At 40.5% G+C, this 20,929-nt stretch overlaps 1 protein-coding gene across 1 annotated transcript in view; it reads right to left on the bottom strand.

Moving 5' to 3' along the window:
- fam135b (family with sequence similarity 135 member B) overlaps window positions 1–20,929 on the bottom strand; it is a 70,559-nt gene that overhangs the window by 4,048 nt on the left and 45,582 nt on the right. Inside the window, exons 5-19 of the mRNA XM_061254812.1 lie at window positions 20,121–20,191; window positions 18,607–18,780; window positions 18,129–18,255; window positions 12,667–12,820; window positions 11,994–12,043; window positions 10,087–10,242; window positions 8,853–8,926; window positions 8,474–8,628; window positions 6,459–8,370; window positions 6,017–6,183; window positions 4,799–4,890; window positions 3,213–3,310; window positions 1,717–1,868; window positions 693–803; window positions 166–279 (exon numbers count right to left, since the gene is read on the bottom strand). Coding sequence (XP_061110796.1) covers window positions 166–279; window positions 693–803; window positions 1,717–1,868; window positions 3,213–3,310; window positions 4,799–4,890; window positions 6,017–6,183; window positions 6,459–8,370; window positions 8,474–8,628; window positions 8,853–8,926; window positions 10,087–10,242; window positions 11,994–12,043; window positions 12,667–12,820; window positions 18,129–18,255; window positions 18,607–18,780; window positions 20,121–20,191 — 3,607 coding nt within the window. The remainder of the gene's footprint in view (window positions 1–165; window positions 280–692; window positions 804–1,716; window positions 1,869–3,212; window positions 3,311–4,798; window positions 4,891–6,016; window positions 6,184–6,458; window positions 8,371–8,473; window positions 8,629–8,852; window positions 8,927–10,086; window positions 10,243–11,993; window positions 12,044–12,666; window positions 12,821–18,128; window positions 18,256–18,606; window positions 18,781–20,120; window positions 20,192–20,929) is intronic.

Raw genomic sequence — 20,929 nt, forward strand, 5'->3', positions numbered from 1 at the left:
ACACCTGAACCACAAACCTTCCAGGTCCTAGTCATGTACCTTAGTCACAATGCTACAGGCTGCCTATATCAGGTACAATATAAGTAAAGGCATTCACACAATTTTCCCTTAAATGAATGGGAGAGTGGGAAATGATGGCTGGAAGAGAGCCTGCAGCTAGCATACCCGTGGTTCTGTCTTTGAGAGCGGTCCTGCACATCTCTATTCGAGCGGAGTGGAACGGAACGTAGCGGTCCTGCGGCGACGCCACCAGCACCACGTTCTTAAAAAACTGGAGCCCTTTTTCAAAAAAAAAGACAGGATCACAGCACAGCACATCCACACAGTGACAGCCCTCTGATCGATAAGGATTTAGCCCGCTGGAATCCTTTCAATTTGAGGACTCTTTTTTTTTTTTTCTTGCCGAGAACTGAAAAACTTTGGATCCTGTCAGCTCGGCGTTGGTTAAAAAAGCGCCCGCGTATTTCTGGCTCGCCCTTTTAAGTCTCAGACAAAATGAAAGGCACTTTGTTCAAAGACACGACCGGGAAGCTTGCGTTGAGCTAGCGGAGACAGCGTTAGCGGAGACTGAGCTGACTCATAAAAGACGAGAAATAGAATCTGAAAAACAACAATGATAACAAAGCGCCTATAAATATTTGATTAGACCGCAGGAGATTATTATTGTCTTAAATGTCTGTTACTGTACATACCTGGTTTCTGGCTTAATAGATAGAGGAATGTTTTCCGGGGATCTGGATGGTCTCTAAATGTCAGCTGTAACAGTGATCCAGATTTCTTCAGTTTCTGCATTAGCCACAGACCTGAAGAAAATATGGGAGGAAACTGACATGAAACATAGAAAAGGATAAAATACATTACTCTCTTCTCAATAGGCTTCCGTCCAACTTTTAAATGCAGTCAAATAAACATTGGATGTACTGCATATTCCACCTTCTATCTAAGCTTTTTACAGACAAAAAGTCATCCCAAATATATAAATATTTCCATAAGCCAATCTGCTTAAAAACATGCAAAAACCAAGGCTAAATCGCTCTGTTTCCCACTAACAAAGAGATTGTCCAGTGAAAACCAAGTAACAAACCAAAGAAAATAGGACAGGCAAGGCCAAGCACATTCAAAATGAAGACACAGAAGAGCATATGTCAGTAAAAGAGAAGTTGGTGCAAATTCATAAAGTTTTACCATATGAGTCTCTATTGAATAAACCCAGACCCTACTCCACCTATACCTGGGTATGATACGATCACCAGGAGAATGAAATTCACATACAGGCACACAAACACACACACATACAGAGAACTGTGTGTGTATAATGAATTGTCATTAATAAAGTCTGATCTGAACCATTATGCATGCTTTGTGAATCTCAACGTATGTATACAGTCTCTTCGGGTGTGTGTATTCGAATCCCACTGCTGCCAATAACCATTCTTGTGGGCGGCCTATAGCCTAGTGGCTAAGGTGCTTGACTGGGACCGGGATGATTGGTGGTTCAAGCCCCCGTGTAACCATAATAAAATCAGTGCAGCTGTTGGGCCCTTGAGCAACACTGAGTAATGTTTGAATAAGTTTGCATCCCTTTTGCAGTCTCAAAGAAAAATATTTTATGCCAGTCTCTGATAAACCTCACTTTACAGATCTAAAGGAGAGGCTGAACTATCTTCTCTATCTTCCAAGTTTTTTCTTGGAGCTGATTAAAACTTTCACTCTCACCTGTGCTGACCAGGGTGCTGTTGTTGTACAATGTGCCCAGGTGGGGTCCAGACAGCGACAGGAAAGTGTGCAGCTTGCACAGGTAACAGCGGAATCTTGGCCTTGTCAGCACCGAGCGGATGATTACATTTCCCAGGGAGTGTCCTATGAAACTGAGGACAGAACAGGGTTATCCTATTTTTCTTATTTTTATGGGGTCCTATATATCCATCCTATTTTTATGGGGTCATGACAATAGATCCCCAGAAATACAGAGTAGCTTAATTACTTTACACTAATTAAACTACAAAGCCATTTATGAACTCAATGATAATTCTATGAAAGAGTAAATTTTACATAAATGGGGAAAGCGATTGAACTTCATCAAGGGTTGATATATCCAACCAAGTTTTATGGCTGAAGCAGAAATTACTTCTTATTGTGAATATACTGAACTATGCAGATTAAATGTGGTGTCCTTTGTTCAAGAAAGGGTATTTTCACTTTAATTTAGAGACCACAGTGCCAACCATACAGTGCCACACTTTCTTATTTAAACTTATTTAAAGTTATTGATACATTATTATACTTGATACATTATAAGTTTTCATTTTCTACTGTAAGATATATATCATTCCACTTTCTACATTGTTTAAACTTACTATTCATTCTTTTTCAAATCGCTAATGCTTCAGTGGACATGGAGTACATTAAGTATCAATGTAAAGTTAACTTGATGATTTATTGCGTATGCATGTCACTGTGTGTCCAACAGAACAATTTCCCTGAAGTTCATTCAGAACCAGTAATGTTTTATTTCAAATTGTTGAAGGAACAGGTAATGCTTCAGAGACTAGTTCTTGGGTAGCCTAACAAAGTAAAATTTCTAGATCTTATTCCCCTACCGCTGAGCAGTCAATATTTATCATGTTGCTGTTCCACTCCAGTAACAGACTGTAACATTTTTATGTGATAAAGTACTGTCGTACCTTTAAAATGTGTTAGTTTATTTTTCAAAGCACATACAAATACATAATTACAAGGCAGAGGTTATAACACAAAAAATAATTATCACAGCTTGAGCACACCACAATACATATTACCAATAGGGTGCACTTACTATGGTAAGCACCCGGATAATTAGTGTGACTTAAACACAAGGGGGTTCAGACACCTGCCATTGTCATATTTACATATGAGATAATTTCTTCTGCCAATGATGGTTCAATATTAATACGAATGAGCTGGGAACAAGTGATGCATAAGTGATGGGTCGACAGTCATGATTTTGTTAGGTCAGATCATTTTGTATTACCAAGTTGTTCTGAAATTCTTTATTGCCACCTAGTGTCCATTAAAAGACAACTACATTTCAGTGCCCGTTCAAGTAAATCCATTGCTCAACTGAATGATCATAATTGCGACTGGGATCCTGTCAGATACAGTATTGGAATTGAAGATGATGACAGATTTTCCCCCCAAATCCAAGTAATTACATAATAAAGTCACTCTCCAACCTTATTCTGCCTATGGTCAGGTTGTAAAGCTGGATGTGCTGGATGATTTCGTCAAGCAGCCTGTCCGTCATTGTGTCAAAATCCGTGAAGGTGTCAGTCTGCTGGACATGAGAAAGAGAGACAACAGTATGAGAAGGCAGATATTTGTGAACCTCAGATGTTTAGCAGGAGAAGATAGTAGCATAGTAAATAATGGAGGGTGTTATGCAAAATAATCTTATTGTAATGTTCTCCATATACTGTTAAAAAAATGGTTAAATTATATATAATTCATGGTGGCATTGCGCCTCACACGTTTCCATACATTTTAATGTGAGGGATTAAGTTCCTACTACTACACAAATATGAATATGATATTACAGAACACAGTTTTACAGAGGTTTTCATTAACCAAGAATTTACCTCCCTCCAAAAAATACGATTAACAAGTCAGCTTTCTTGGTTTTTACTTTATTTGTCAGGCATACAAATTGCTGACAAAAAGTGCTCGGGACTGCGTACATATTTTAGTGCTCTACAATCCCCTTGTAAGCTTGTAGAAATAACCCAGATTTATCCTATTCAAAAGCTGTTTACATTTTCTATGTAAATACAAAGCACTCCATTTCTAAGAATGCTTTTCAGCTCAGTGAAAACTACAATGCATAATTTATTAATGCTGTGTAAACACGTATGTCTTTCCTCTCCTTGAACTTAAAATATAGAATACACTTAGTAGACATTCAGAATAATAAATGTGCTAGTACAATGCATATTATTGCATTCCAAATATAATATATATTTAGGGAAAAAAGATCACATTAAACAAGTGTTTGGTCTTCAGAATGGCAACTAAAAGACAGGATCTTTCTGCAAGAAAAGTATACTTCCTACTAGAATATCATGATGGTCTTCTAAACAAGCTAAACAAAGGCAATGACAAGTGAAAGTCTCAAAATGAATGTGTACTGAAATGGCTGGTTTGAACACTTTAGAAAAGGTGAAGGGATTGTCTTCAACGCTGGTTAAAAAAGTATAACACAGTGTAATTTGCTGTTATTGCTAGCAGCATGATATGAGAAAATAATTTGAGTTTGAAAAGTTATGTTATGGCAGTAGTGGTGCTTTTGGGCATACTGTACATGGACTGCTACGTATGTGGGAGATACATTTGCACAAATTGAGCATCATTTTACGGAAATCAATGCAACATATTGTTTCCTTGTGCAATACTCGTACTACTGTGTATATTAAAGCAAACGTTGCAGAATTAATTGATTTTCTTGAAATACATTTCCATTTCATTCAATCTCTGTTCTATTCATTTGATCACTTTCAGCTTCTAAAAATAAATGCATTTTCATTTCCTGCTTCTAAAAATAAGCTTTTATGGGACAGACACGATTTTTACAAGTAGGCTAGACTATAACAGTTACTGTACATACAGTACATTGCACACAAGAGGAGCACCCCAATCCCAATCCTTCTACTGTCCCTGGCCATTGTGCCATAATCTTGAATGACTGGCGGTGATGGTTAAAAAACAATGCATTTTTTTCACAAATATTGTGTGAATTTACACTATGAGGTCATTGGATGCACTGCACCTGATTTCGTTCCGACATGAGAAAGTCCAGTCTGGACCCAGGTAATCCCAACTCAATGAAGGTTTTTACCAACCGTAAATCTGCACTGTTTCCTGGAAGAAATCAGAGGGAATATCATTATAAGCAGTCTTTTTAATAGTAATACTAAGACACTAATAAGATGATCATGCATTTTTAATACATTCACTGTTGACCAGTCAGTTTGACAGTGTGCAATTGGGTCATCCTTTCAAGAGGATCCTTTATACTATTCATGGTACAGTAAATGAGTAAGAAAACATTTCTACAAAATCATCTATCAAATATTTTTCTGTATGTAAACAGGTACTTATAGTTCCATTTCAATTGTTTGTGTGTACAGAATATACTGAGATAAGTTCATCTGATCCCTTAGTTCGGTATGCATCAACCTTGTTAATATTGTTCACAGAATATTTAAGAAACAATGAATACATTAACCTTCACAGAAAGACTACTGTTAATACACATACAGTGCAGGACCACATACATCAATTTAAATTGATTTCTCTTTGGTTAAAAAATGCAGTTACTATATTATATTGGTCTTATTTAATATAGTAACTGCAGTATTATAGTATTATATTGGTCTTATATTGGTTTTTTTAATGAAATCAGGACACCATTTTCTATTTAATATGTTTGTACATTCTGGCAAGATGTGGCACAATCTGTAAGAAGTTCTGAGCTATCATTCCTACTCTATCAGTTACCCTCTTTGATTTCTCTCTGTCTGAATGTTTGGTTGGGTTTGTTAGGGTGGCAGTGATATAATCATTCCCAAATACACTCAGTAAGCACTTTATTAGGTAGACCTGTACACCAGCTTGTTAATGTAAATATTTAATCAGCCAATCATGTGGCAGCAACTAAATGCATACAACCATGCAAGCATGGTCAAGAGGTTCCGCTGTTTTGTCAGAATGGCAGAATGGGGAAGAAATGTGATCTAAGTGACTTTGACCATGGAATGGTGGTTGGTGCCAGACAGGGTGATGAGAAACTGTTGATCTCCTGTGATTTTCATGCACAACAGTGTACACATAATTGTGTGAACTAAAAACAGACAAAAAACCTTCATTCCTGATGTGTTTGGTTCTCTGAGCTTCTATGGTTTCTTCCTTCCATATGTTTGGGCTAGTGTAGCAGAGCCCTTGTACACACTTAATGATGGCTGCTCTGTGAACGGCACACTCTTACCGTCAAGGCCGTGCACACAGACCACCAGGTGGATCCCGTCGTCAAACTCCTCCTCGTCCTCCTCGGGCAAGAAGTAGGGCAGGTCGGAGGCCAGCTGTGGAAGACTGCTGTACAGGGAGGCCTGAAAGTTGAGGTGGACCATCAGCTCCTCTTTCATCTTGTAGAAACTGGGAACGGGAGCAGCATGGGGCAACAGAGAGAGCATGTTACATTGACATTGCTGCAGTTATGTGCACAGGGAAGCAACCAAGCCAAAACTAGAACATAGTCTAATATAACAGTACACAACTATAATTGCTGCATTTCGTTATGTACTGACACACTGAGCCTTTGCTTTGAGAATGGCATATTACATTCCAGGCTACCCAGTGTATAAGTTTGAATTTTTCTTGCATACGTTTTTTATGATGCCTGCTACCTTGGTGGTTGGATGGGCACTCACTTGAGCATTCTCTCATTCGTCTCATCATCGGAGCAGAAGGACGAAGAGGTGGTGAGACCAAAGGAACCCAGTGGCTGCCTGGTAATCGGGGAAGTAGCTTGACGGGCGGAGATTCCAGTGACGGAGGGGGAGTCTCGGAGAGCCGAGGAGAATGGCAGGCACGTGGGAGCACACGACACCGACAAGTTCACCACCTCAACTACCTTCTTGTTCACAAAGGCCAGGCCTGACGTGGAGATTTTTGTTGGTTTACCTTCAGCCTCAGAGAGAGCATGCTCTTTTTCCTGGCAAGTGCCACCGTCCTGTACAGAGTCCAGCAGCTGGATTGGTCGTTGCAGCAGCAACAACCCTTGTTCCTTGTTATCCAGCTGAATTTGATGGAAACTTTGGTCAGCCTCATTGACCAAATCTCTCACAAATTCTCCTTTTTTATGCCTGCAGAATGGAGTATCACAGCTGCAGACTTCCACATCCAGTCCAAATTGCTCTGGACCTTCCAGTTCCTCTGCACTACCCTCAATACCCTGTTCCTTAACATACTCCTGAAATAGCAATACTTCTGGTACTCCGGTTAAAACAGATTTTACACCTTCGATGTCTATTGGCTCTGAAAGGTCTAGTTTCCCAGGGTCATCTGGAATTTTTGAACTATCATTGCCCTCCATGGAGGGCGTAGGTTCTTGCAAGACCAGAGTTGTTCCCCAATCAAACATGGCACCATCTATTGTGTCATCCACAGGAGAGGTAATCCCTTTGCATGGACCAAAGTGCTTGATAGCAGTGTCAGCCTCATCCTGTTCAGAGCCACTGGCTCCCTCACTCCCTGTGTCCTGGCCTTGGTTAGCAGGCTCCAGGTCTTCCTCTGTGTCCTCAGGGCTGCTGATCTGGGGGGCGGATACAGACTTGGTAAGCTTGCTGAGCTCCACTTCTTGCTCTTCTTCCTCGTAGGGCAGGGAGCTGATTGAGGTGAGGGAGGCCTGGATTCCGCTGGGCAGGCTGGTGTTACTCTCCATCTGGAAGCCCTCCAGAGAGTTGCGGTGGACCGTGTGCCTCCTCACCAGGTTCTGTAGGATGTCCCGCTCACTGGAGAAGTCGACTGGCCGGGATCTTACCTCAGGCCAGGCAGCCGAGCTGGGTTCACTCTCGATGCCCGAGTCGGAGATGACCGAGGAGGACCTCTTCATAGCTTTGAGGCCCCCGCGACCGCTGCCGTGCGGGCGCTCTGCCCGGAGGAAGAGGTCCTCCCGCCGATAATGGGCTCCCGTGTGCGGGCTTGTCTGCCGTTCCAGGGGAGAGTAGTCCGAAGTTGACAGGCTTGTCAGCAGCATGTCCTCGTTTCCGCAGTCCGGTGGTAGCTCTCCACATGTAACGCTGTCCCTGCTCGTCCCTGTGTCACTTCCAGGGACCTTTATCAAATCCTCGCTCTCTGATTTGTTGTCTGAATCGCGAAGACGAGGTGAGCCTTCAGCATCAGAATTGTGAAAGTCAGCATCCGATGACACTATTCGGACAACGTCTCCCCGGTAAGGGTTGGAGTTGCTGGGCCTGACTTCAATATATTTCACACCTGCGCTACAGCTTTCCACAGACTCAGCTACACTGAGCTCTGTGGGGTTTTCTGCTTCAGAGTCCTCACTGTCCTCATTTCTATCCTCAGATGGGTCCACTTCCACAGAGCGATTATTGCTTTCACCCTGCTCTCCTATTAAAGAGATATAATTAGGCAGGTCTGTACAGTCTTCAGTAATGGACAGACCCTGGTTTATTGCTGGTGAGTGGGAGTCCAGTGGGTGCACCACAATGGTGGCATTGGCAGCAGTGGCAGGTGAATCGGAGGAGGGGTTCTCACTGATAAGGGCAGGGAGAGTTGGCACATGTGATGCACACGATGATATGCTATCTGAATTCTGACCTAGAATTGAAAAAAATAAACAATAAATAAGCAAATTAAATTCCTGGGATTTTTGTAAGATATATAATAAATAAATAAATAAATAAATGGTAAAAATACTGACCTATATAAGGAAATTCAACATATCTGTCCTCAAAGATGATAGGGAGACTACTCCAGTCCCCATCAATGTCTAGGCACTCGACGGGCAGGGGTGGCATCCCAGTCAGGTAGTCCGAACTGCGGACCTCCAGAGCGATCTGCCCATGTCTGGTAATCCTGCACAGAAGGGAGTTTCAGCACCAGTCAATGATCTTATTCATGATAAACATGTCTGCTATACACCAGAAGGAAAACACAATATTTTCCGCAGCATTTTGAGGACGTGGTAGTGGAATGATAAAGCTTAACCCACCACCATGAACTGTTGCACCATGTCAGATTCATGTTGCACCATGTAAACAATAATGAATAATAAATATGGTGGGAGGCTAAATACTTACAGTTCTTCCTGAAAAGTCAAAGACGAATCTTTGGCATGTTCTGTGAAAAAGTAAGCTTCCGAAAAGCGCCTGACCTACAATGAGAAGATGGAGATTGATTATTCTTTTATCGCGTAAATTAGCCAAATAAATCTTTACTTTGCATTCATAATTACATCAGAGAAGAAAAGGCAGTGTTTATCAGAAACTCTTTGTTTTAGTTGATTGCTTGAATGGAGACCAAAGATCTTTGGAGTGCTTGTTATCTTTCCTAATTGCATAATGGAATGCATTTGGCAACAGGCAAATACATTTAATTCAAATTGAATTAAACAAACACATCCTGGTGGCAATCCCTCAAGTGACATGATCCATTTATTTGCAGGCAAAGCATCATAAAAGCATTCTTCTGAATCCTTGCACAAACCCAAAAATTTCAGTCTTTCTGACTTGATTTTAATTTGACGGATTAAATGTATGACAGCAATTATCAAAAACAAACTTAATTATAATGGAATTCATTAGTCGGCTTGTGAGCACAAGGATACAAATGTATCTAAAATTTTATTTTTTTGTATCTTCAGTTAAATATGTATTTTTCTTGCAAACTGGAATTGTCAGTCTTGTGGATCCATCCCCTCACAGCAACATCCTCTGCACCCCACACACTGAGCTACATAGTTATTGCATTGGATAAGCATCTACATAGCAGACATCCTCTTCCCCAGAGGAGCTGCTCTAATGGTGAAGTAGGGGGTGCCCTCTCAACTGAAACCCTCTGTACCCCGGTGATGCTATGGCTAATTATGCGCTGCTTTGCAAGGGATGCTGACCACAGTCACCATTGGCTCACTGACTTGATTCAAGATAGTTGTACTGGAAACAACTGCCTTATTCAGTATAAAATATAATATACCATTTTAATGATTTCTGACACCTGAACAAGTGAATGCTTTCATGAAAAGTGGTTCCTTAGCATTGGAATGGAAATCAGATGATGTGGATAGTGTTGTTAACAGAGTTGGAAAGTTAAGGGGTCAGAAAGTCCTGCTATGTGTCCTTTTACCCATGAACGCAGCCTGCTGATTAGTTCTACTGTACCTCCTGGCCAAGGAATTGCAGGAATTAGCGAATAGAAAACGAAATACTCATCTGAAGCTGTTAAATTTCAAACTGACATTGCATCTATTGTGCATTCTCCATTACAGGCCAACGGCATGGGCGACGGCAGCAAGGGGACTTGTCCATGTCTCACCCGTAGGGTGTGGTGCTCCTGAGCCAGGTAGGACCGAACCTCAGCCCGCAGCACGGCCGCCTCCAGAAACTGGGCCCACACGGAGGAGAGGTGAGCACACAGCTGGGTCAGGTCTCTGCTGATCTGCTCCGCCACCTTTTCCTGACCACTCTGCAGCTGTGCAGAAAAGCAGAAAGATTCAAGCTGCTAAAGGTCCACATGCATATTTTTCATTTGTGTTTTTGAGCCTTTCATATCATCCTGGAGCTTTCGATTTGTGTTCCGTACTGATCCATGAAACAACTGCTGTTTTTGTAGAAGTAGGCATATTTTAGGGTCTAACTGCTGTTTGTGAAAGGTTTTCCATGTGACATGATGTATGTATTTGCATAATTATCAAATGACATTGCTACATGTTAACACAGAGAGCTAACCACAGGAGGCAGAGGGGGAATTGGGCTCTGCGGGTAGTGTTGTTTTCAGGGACTCTTCAAAAAACCTCCGTCACTGCTCTTTGCGAACATTTTTTTGGGGTGTCTTAGATACTAAAACAGGAAGGGAATGCAGATGCAATGAAATGGTCCTGTGTAATGTGTCAATTAGACTCCTAAAATCTGGAATAAAATTTTTAAATAGGTAAATAACAACAATACATGCATTACAACTTTTAACTAGAAACAAGTAGGTCTGTAGTCAAATAGGCTTCCCTAAAAGTTAAATGATTTCACTAAAGATGTGACACTCCTTCTACTCTCTTACAGCTAAAAAATATTTTTTCTCATAATCTGGAATGCCAAATCCTAAATCCAGGTCTGTCAATTTCCTTTTTTGATTTGGGAAGGTGTACTGTATGTTTGGATGCTCGCCCGTTCAAAAACAGAATAATGTCAAGCTCAAACATTAAGGAAAAGTCATGGAAGGAGGAGAATATTGTAATGACAATATTGGAGTAATTTAAATTTTATCGTCCAAATGTCCGAGGTCTGACCTTTCTACCACTATAGGCTTTCCTGGCATTTAGTCTTTTTTTCCATCCAAAATTATCAAAAAACAAATGACATAAATATTCCAGTTCGACACTCCTGAACAAGAAATGGTCATATCTGTGTTTTAAAAACCAGTTTGTTTCAAGAGCTCAGGTGTTTTGCTTAAGGCACTCACAATGCCGAGGGATTTATTTCAGCTTTGACCTCTTGACAAATGATTTAGTAAGCCAAGAAATACCATAATTCCTCTCCCCAAACTCTGCCTCAGCTTAAACTCTGCAAGCACAGCCCTGTAGCCTATATGCCCTGGGCTGTGCAACACGACTGCACAAATACTTCAAAGGCTTCCTGGAGTACACATTCCTATACTTACCCTGGGGGTGTTCCAGGAACAAACGCATAGTAGTGCAATTTAGAAACCGACAGCGTGAAGAATAGCAATGACATGACTTTTTTTTTCTTCAGGACTGTCACAGCTGCCATTTCGAACAAATCATTTCAGTTTAATGGGGGACTTTTAATAGTTCTAAAGCAAATGGCAGACTACTGAAAATTAGATCAAAAATTCCATCAGCACTTATGGCTGAAATGACAGCACAACTCACAGAGAAGCATAAAAGACATCACACCTCTTACAAAAAAACTGTCTGTGAAAACAAAACATGTGACATGAAATCACATTAAGTTTTCACATGACTGACTTTTTCAAGTGGGAGCTACAATTTTCTGATGTGAACAAACCATGTGACTTGAAATAGCATAGGTTACCTTTTCCTGCTCTTATAAGTGGGATTCTTTTTATAGTTCACTGTGTACTGTTCACATGTGGTTTTTGAACATGTGATTTGTTTCATAAGGGACAAAAAACAAGCCGACACAAGTGATGCATTGGAATCCAGGCTATAATAACTGACTTAGCTACAATTTGAAATGTGTACTAACCTGTAGCTCAATTGATAGCTGATTTAGCATCTCCTCAATTGGCAGCTCCACTGTTGAGAACAGAACTCAAATGTAACCAGATACGTGACAATAAAATTCTAAGCAGCGGTTCAGGAAGCAATGTTTGGGGGAGGTATCTCCCCAAAAATAGTTTGAGATAGTAAACCTTCAAATGATTTCATAAAATATCTTTCCAGCTTCCCTTAATTTGAATAAAAATGGAGAACAAAATTAATCAACCAACAATATTGTGCAATTCCTCTCACATTAAAACCAGATCCTGATTTTCTACCACTCTGATAAAATCCGGCTAGAAGTCTGGTGGCACCACACTGTATACTGAGCACAGTGTGGCAAGACCACCTTGTGTCTGAACATATTTCCGCTCTGTTGGTAACAGCAAGCATTTTCATCATAGATCATGTTCAATGATGTCCTCATCTACGACTGATACTCATCAACTATACAATGCTGTAACCGTGTTATTTTTAATGTTGTGATTTACTGTCAAATTATCAGCTGTCACCCAGTTAAAACAAAGCTTCATCAAGCACTTATGAAGCAAAATATGAGTGCAAATAGTTTAAGTAGTGTAGTAAAGGAGTATGCATTAGTGAAATTTATCACTTATTATTAAATTAGTCAAAGACAGGAAAAAATATTTGACCCTTACCTATCTCCATCTGTGTAAGCTCTGGGATCTCCTTCATCAGCATCATGTAGTATGTGCGCAGGCCTCGGTGTGCTGCCAGCAGGAGGCGACAGAGTCTTCGGTGCCACATATGGGCTCTTTGCAGGCAGTTCTCTGATGGTACATAGAAGCTGCCCTAGGGAGATGTCAGAGTGCACCAGGTTCAGACCCCTGTCCTATTTTACAGTACCAAACCTAGCGGGTGCATACAGCGTGTGTCTCTGTGCCTGTGCGTGTGTGAGTATGTGCGTGTGTCAAATGTGGCCTACTTTTCAAATATAACAGCTCAACAGAATATTTCACACTTGTAAAAATAATCTGAATAGAATTTCCATTTCAAACCATTTTTACATTACTGCCAGCAGCTACTTCTGTGTGACTTTGTCATTGAAGTCACATGTTTGAGGAAGTCAGTACAGGGAGTGGTGGAATATGAGAGAGAACTGTTGAAAATTCAGTGAGTAAATTAGGATCACATGGTAGATGGGGTGGAATTACCCATCAGCTTGTTTAAAGCAGTTTTTCAGATACCCTTTTGAGGTGCAATTAATTTTCCTCTTAGACTCATATATCAGATGTCCAAGTGAGGACAGTCTTTTTTACAATTAACAAATTAATTAATAAAAAGCAACTGACAAGGGGTTCATCTCAATTTTCTGTCCAGCAGATGGCCCTCTAAGCACATATCATCCTACTGCTGTGTCAGACTTGGCTGGACACACTGAATACACTCAGAAAGGCACATACAATACAGAAACTGTGTGGCAGCTGAAAATCCAGTTGTTTGGGTGTTGTATAGTCTGTCAGATAGAGACCTGATTAAATGATATGTGACAATAAAGGAAGCACACAAAAGGAAAGCCTTTTTTCATTTGCAACTCCATACAGGAAGAAAATAGATGACAGATGTGACACCAGTTACTGCTTACATTCATACCTGGAGTAATGTTTTGCATTTTTGTATGTACTGTAATTTTCTCTGAGGTTGTAAAATCTCTCCCTATCATCACTTGACGCGTGCTCTGTAATTGTTGCTCTTATGTAAGCCCAATCCAGGAAGGAACATCTGTATGTTTACTTTCATTCCTTTTTCTCCACTTTATAGAAGGCCACAGTGCTGGGCATGTGAGCGGAGGGTAAGAAATCCACATTTTTTTCCTAAACCTGTTATTATACAAAAACAGGGGTTCCTTTCAATAATAATACCACAATGACTACAATTGTCTGTTTTCCTCCCAATTGATAAAGCATTGCTTTAATTCTTATTAAATTGAAAAGCATTAAACAATGTCTAAAACAAATTCTTAATAATAGATAAGACCTTCACAATAGTGCTTACTCCAGTCAGCACTGCATTGTAAGGATTGCAATATTTTAATTGGGTCTTATCTAGCAAGTCAGAATACCTTTATACCTGTATTACATGCAATAATTGTAAGTAATATACCATAATCGTTGATATGAGCATTCATAATGTTAACCAGCATATGACAAACTGATTCTAAGAGCATTTGTGCCTTTTGATTTGACATATCTTCATAACATGTGGCTTGTAATAAAGTATCATATTTATTATGTTTGATAAGGGCAAGGGTTATGGGTATTCTTCAGTGCTGAAAATGGCTTTATTGCAGGTTTCGACAGTAGAGGGGCAGCAGTGCCCATTTCATCATATGAAAGTGCTGAAAAGTCTGTTTTCGCAAGTAAATACAGCACCAAAATACTGGAAAATCCAGCTATGACCAGTTTGAAATTATAAACTACCATCTGTTTGAAAATATAGCTTGTGCTGGTCAAACCATGTTGAGTATGGAGCTGGGTGTACTACGAAGTGAGATTATGGGGTTGGCGAGCTATCATAAGTGCTAACCCTGGGTTTTCTGTACTACTAAGCTCAGTTACCTTAAATCGGGGTATGTCACCACGTCAACGTTTGCTGCACGGTTAACCTGGTTAAGTGCTGCAGTGGAAGACCTAAACTATACAGAGCTGAAATTAGCGACAAGCTTACATTTTTATAAATTACAAATGAGCATAACTGAATAATTGGAGCATAGCTCTGTTGTGTATAATTTAATTTGCAAATCCACGTGGAAAAGACATGGTTAACACTCTGGTCATATTGTAGGTTAGCTACTGTGCTGCTGTGTATAAACTGACGATAATTTCAGGCCTAGGCAAATTCGTCCATCACGCCGGCAAGGGTGGGCTCAGAACAGCTATGGAGTAGAGTGCTCACATTTGCCACCTGGTGGTGGTTGTGTGAAAAGCAAGCCCTAAACCAGTATGGATTATCTTGCTACAAATCACTGCTAAGCCTATTACAGGCTGAAATGCAACGGGACTGCCCCTACTGTTGGAACCTCTCAATTATTTTTTTCCTGGCCGCCAAATGAAACACAAAACCACTGTAGTAAGATATTGCATGTAGTAGCTAATTGCATGCTGTAGATGGATTGCATGCAGTAAACTGAATTGCTTTGGGAATATTGGGTGACTGGTGGATTAAACCCCTTGCAGGGCACAGCAATGCACCATGGGATATGGCAACATGTTCCATCTGCCCCCTAAACAGACAGAGTTCAGGGATAATTCTGGTGCAAAGCAGCTGTGAAACAGTATGGAATCCAGAAAAATGGCATGTTGAAAGGGTGATCCTGATCCTATAATAGAGACAGAGTCACTCATTCCACATACTCAAGAAAAGTACCACGTTCCAGCATGATCCTGTTATCTGTTTGAGGTGAACACCATAACTGTGGTTGAGCAAGCCTCTTCGCCTTTGAACTGCAGGCTTGAGAAATGTTTATCTGCTTAAGTTGTTTGTGTCCATTTTGTTTCCTCGCTCTTTTAAGTGACCCCAAAAGACTTTTGTGATACTAAAACGTGAAGCAGTTAACATGAAGAAAGCAACTGAACGTTTAAATTTCACAGCGAGAGCTTTCCCTCCCAACTTAATTCTATTTTTAAAAATTGCCTGCCTTTTCGTTATAATCCGTGCGCACAGAGCTGTGCAAGAATACAGCTGATACCGTTGGAATTAATGCTCTGGTAAAAGTAAGTTCCACAATTAAAAAGGAAAAGAAAGAAAAAGCAGGGATGTCAAACGTTTTGCTATAAAGTGAAAAAGTGCTGAAGCTGCTTCTGCTTGGGATAGAGCTCTTAAATAAATAATGGTGGAAGCAGCGGGGATTCTCTGTACAAATTTCACCTGCAGGCACATGCCGGTAAAGCAGGACTCATTACTGTGATCAAAAGAAGACCCCCTTGTGTTTCTTAACGGGTTAGTTATTAAAGGATCCCACAGGGGGTGGGTGTAAAAACACTGAACGGGTGGGGGCGGGTGGAGAGGGAGAAGCAGAAGCTCTCATAACATTAGATTACATTACAGTTATTTAGCTGACGCTTTTGTCCAAAATGACTTACAGTTGATTTGACTAAGCAGGGGCCAATACCCCCTAGAGCTATACGCAGTTAAAATCCTTGCTCACAGCTGCACAGATCTGTTTTTGGTTACACTGGGATTGAACCACCAACTGATAGGCTGCACCCAATAATTATAATTTGTTATTTAGCTGACATTTTTTAACCAAAGTCTTGACATCCTAGTGTCCATGTAATATATATATAATATTATTATTATTATTATTATTATTATTATTAATAATAATAATAACAATAATCATCATCATCATCATCATATAATAATAAGAATAGATCTATATTTTTTCCAGTATTTCAGTATTTTGCAAATATTATATTTCTGTAAGTGAATTGAGTCCTGAATGAACTTTAAACTGAGTTCAATAAACCAAAACGTGCAAGGTTTCAAAAAGCGACAGGAATGAAGATATGACTGGGTTTCAGTGCAGTATTTAGTAACAAATTCAGTACAAAAATTCAAATTCCCACATTCTCCCTTTTCTGGCACATAATTTCAGGTTTTACTCAAATGCAAGCACACTATGACCCACTTCAAATGGCTTGGCGCCCATTAAAAGGAGGAACGAGAAAAAAAAGTTGGAAGGAGCTTCCTGCAATTACGGCACAGACTACTTTGGGATATTCATTTGCTGTTTGCTAAATTTGTCAGTCAATTTAGGTTTTTTAAGTGGTGAATCGATGGAGTGGACCACTGAGCTAACAACTGTAGGGGGCAGCGTAATTTATCACCTTAGTTGCTATGCCTCGGCTACAGGCCCTGACTGATGACACTCCTTGTTTCCTGTGACATACAGCACCTTGCGCTCCTTATTCTATTCTTCCCAGGTCTAAATCTCTCTCCTCTGGGGTAATGGATTGAGGCCGTAAATTAGATCAATCGACTCCAAGATTTACATTTGTCCAACGGCACTCGTAAAAAGGCTCCCTACTGGACAATTGCACTGTGAGAAACTGTGGGCGGCAAACTGAAAAGTGAACATGGCGCTAATGCACCTACTAGACACAGTAGATTAAGATGCCTTCGGTGAACAGAAAGCAATGCTCCCATTTATTATTTTGCTCTGAAGGAGACACACAGGGTCAGGAAAGATCAAAGAAAGGGGTTGTAATTAGAGGTCAACATCTTGTCCTTTTGTACCACTGCCAAATGCACAATTGCTTGCGTTCGCCATTCATAAAGGTTTCTGGAACGAACAAAGGTGAACCTAGAGACGAAAGCCTGCAAACTGAGAAAAAAGGTTGTCTGAGCTTCAGAAACTGAAACCAGACCCATGGGAAATCAAAAATATTCTGAATCCCAGTAGAGTTTCTAATTTGAGTCTGAATGACTCGAAAACACAGAAACGTTGAAGTGTTTCTGAGACACACGGTAGCCTGTGGCATCAATTTTATGGCTTTTCTCAAATGTCAGACTCTCATATCTGACCTTGGATTTTCACATTTTAAGGACTCATTGTGTAATGACAAACAAACCACTGTAAAAACAGTAGTATGAAAAATCTGAACTAATTATGGAATCAAGCTGGACAGAGAATGGTAAATGGTTGTCATTTATATAGTGCCTTTATCCAAAGCGCTGTACAATTGATGCTTTTAATTCACCCATTCAAACACACACTCACGCACCAACGGCAATTGGCTGCCACGCAAGGCACCAACCGGCTCATCTGGAGCATTTGGGGGTTAGGTGTCTTGCTCACAGAGACTTCGACACACCCAGGGTGGGATCGAACCGGCAACCCTTCGCCAGATCACTCTTACTGCCTTAGCCAATGTCACCCCTAGAGAAGATTCAGGAACCCAAGAATGGGTGGAGCAATGATGTGCTGACTGTGGCATGGTAACCTGAGCCAATCATAATGTACATAATGTAACACCTTCTCATTGGGGAGTCGGTAGGAGTAATTTACAGCACTTCATACTGCAGTTCCATTCATTATGCGCTTCCTATTGCCACACTTTCCCAACCCTTAGGGGGTCAGCTGCAGCAAGTGACTTACCTCTGTGAGAACAGGCTTGCAGTATCCACCTCCGAACATAAGGTTTTCTATCGACATGGCAGATGGATCGGTTCCGTTCTCCGAGGAACCCTTTCCCAGCCAGGAACCCTTCCCTGAACGAGTGAAGCTGTAACAAGCAGAGAACCTTTCCCCTCAGTACAATCAATAGAGCAGGATCAAAGTGCAATTTGAGGGTAAACAATTAGGAAGGACTCTATTTCAGTTCAATAGTAAGCCATACTATGTTCATTGTCTATTTTGGATTCTGTTTTACCTGACGTACAATTGCTAATAAATGTAGAGTCTCCCCTTATCTTGTTTAAACAAATGACAAATTGACTCCATTGCCTGCATTTCGTGGTGGTATTACTTAAGATTAATTACATCAATATGTATGGTAATTATAGGACTGTAAATTTGTGGAAAAGAACAGAACACAATGGCACGGATGATAACTGAATCGGTGCCAGCACACTACCTGATAAGTGGCTGGTGTAAGGCCACCAGTGAGGCATGGATGGAGACAGAGATGACGGACAGGTGGAAGTAGTCGAACATGACGGGGACGTGGTGGTGCAGGCCCCGGCGGGGGTGGAAGTGGAGGCCCAGCGTTCGACTGCTTATCAGCGGGACCACGGCGATCTCACTCAGCCTGAAGACCACACCGCAGAAAAAGATTAATCACTTTAAAGAGCAAGCTCATTTCAGCCCTTTATTTGAGACCACAGTTCCACAGTAAGGTCACAGCTAAGGGTCACAAGTGACAGAACTGTGGATTTACAATAGCTACAGAACAATGCTCTTGTATTTACAATGGCATGTACAATGTCAATGCAAATCATAGGGTTTGCACAGATTGTGCACAAACACAGGCACAAATATAGACACAGCCATGCACTCACATTTGTCCTTTAATGCTTACTTCTTAGGAATTAGCAATAAAATATTCAGTATTGATAAAAAATGCCAATGAATTACAAAACTGAAAATATGAATGACTTAGAAAATCATCATATTCCTCAAGCTTTATTTTTTGCATTTTATTGTATGTCTCTCTGGATAATTCCTGTGATGAAATGCTACACAATAAGTTACAGAAATGCAAAAGAGCATATTCTCCTACAACCTAGAAATAAATGGGTCATATTTAAATGTGTAATTGTGATACGGCTTCAACTGTGAGGAGTTCAAATGGCCTGATTAATTTCTCAGCCACACATTTCAGATAGCATTATTTTTCAATGAAGAATTGGCCCTGCCAAATATATTATGATGACTGCCGTAGCACATAGCTAGTTGTATACATTCCGGTATGAGACAGCTACGGTACAGCTATATAATATGTACACAAACTAGTTTATTTTTTATTATGCAATAATTTGGTGGGTCTGTCCAGAAGGAGGAAGCCTCTGATTCAACCCATGAAACCCATTCCCTTCCAAACATTGATTTAATTGCTTCTGATGTCTGATTGGGTGCAGTGAAAAGGTGTGCCTCCATGGAGGTTTCACCCCAGATGTGTGGCCGCCCTCCCCTTTCTGTATTGCCTGTCCCTGATTCCGTAGTTCATGGCATCATAAAGTATGACAGCACATAGCACTGCTACCCTGCTGAAAACAACAGCTCAAGCAAGGCTCTGAAACAGCTGGCAGCTGGTTGCCAAGTTCAGAGCAGCTCCACGCCAAACATGGTTTGACCAGCTCAAGCTAGGTTTTGAAACAGCTGGTAGCTGGTTGCCAAGTTCAGAGCAGCTCCACGCCCAACATGGTTTGACCAGCTCAAGCTAGGTTTTGAAACAGCTGGTAGCAGGTAATTTCATGCTGGTCATAGCTGGACTTTATAGCAGGGTTTGCCTTTGTCACATAGCCAATTGAAAGTCCAGAAATGTTCTTGGCCGGCCCATTCTCAGGAGTGTCTCCTCACATTCATTACCGTACAAGTGAGGCTGAGCATGCAAACTGGTGAAAAGGTGCGCTGTGGACAGATACATACTGCTGTTCGCTGTCAGTAAAGTGCAGGTCCAGCTTCAACTGAAAATCCACCTCACTCAGTGCTTCTTCAACCTGAAAAATCAAATGTGTGTGTCATTGAGGAAGTAAGAAATTCCAAAACAAACAATATCTTGGAAAATATAGAAAATCAATACATTGGTTTTCAATAAAAAAAATAATACTTATACAATGTATATCATTGAATATGATCACATGACAGCACGTTGAGGCATTTTTTAATCCTTTATTAGAACATAATTAACCAAACCTGCATTCTATTTATTCTATTCAAATAGGGGTTTTACAAAAGCAGTTTTTGATTATGAGGTACTGCACTTCAAAAGCATGCAGTGTCAACAGAGATGGATATATTTTGTTGAAACGAACATCACTCACCCATGAAACCCGGGGGTATTTTGGAACTTTATCTCCCGTTAAAAAAGATACCCCTTCCAAAGTTAATGAAGAGCTTTCACCAAGAGGGGTGACTGTTGATACCTGATATGCCTCAAAGCTCAAATTATTCCCAACCCCGTATAAACGTGTAATAATTTATGATGACATTTCTAAAATCAGGAGGCAGGCAATAAAACTATCATCCTCAAGGCTCAAAATGTGTTCATTTATTTCACTTCACATATTTTCTTTGTATGTGATGTTAATTTAGGGTTAACAAGATAGTCTTGCATAAACAATCACAATGCAAGCAAAGTACAAAATAGCAAACAGACAACATTCAAGCCTTAATAATTGCTACAGTATTCAGGATGTGTACTCTATGGTCTCGCCACATGTTGAAGATAGGGGTGA

This window comes from Conger conger, chromosome 9 (assembly GCF_963514075.1).
Source record: "Conger conger chromosome 9, fConCon1.1, whole genome shotgun sequence".
In the NCBI taxonomy this organism is placed as follows: domain Eukaryota; kingdom Metazoa; phylum Chordata; class Actinopteri; order Anguilliformes; family Congridae; genus Conger; species Conger conger.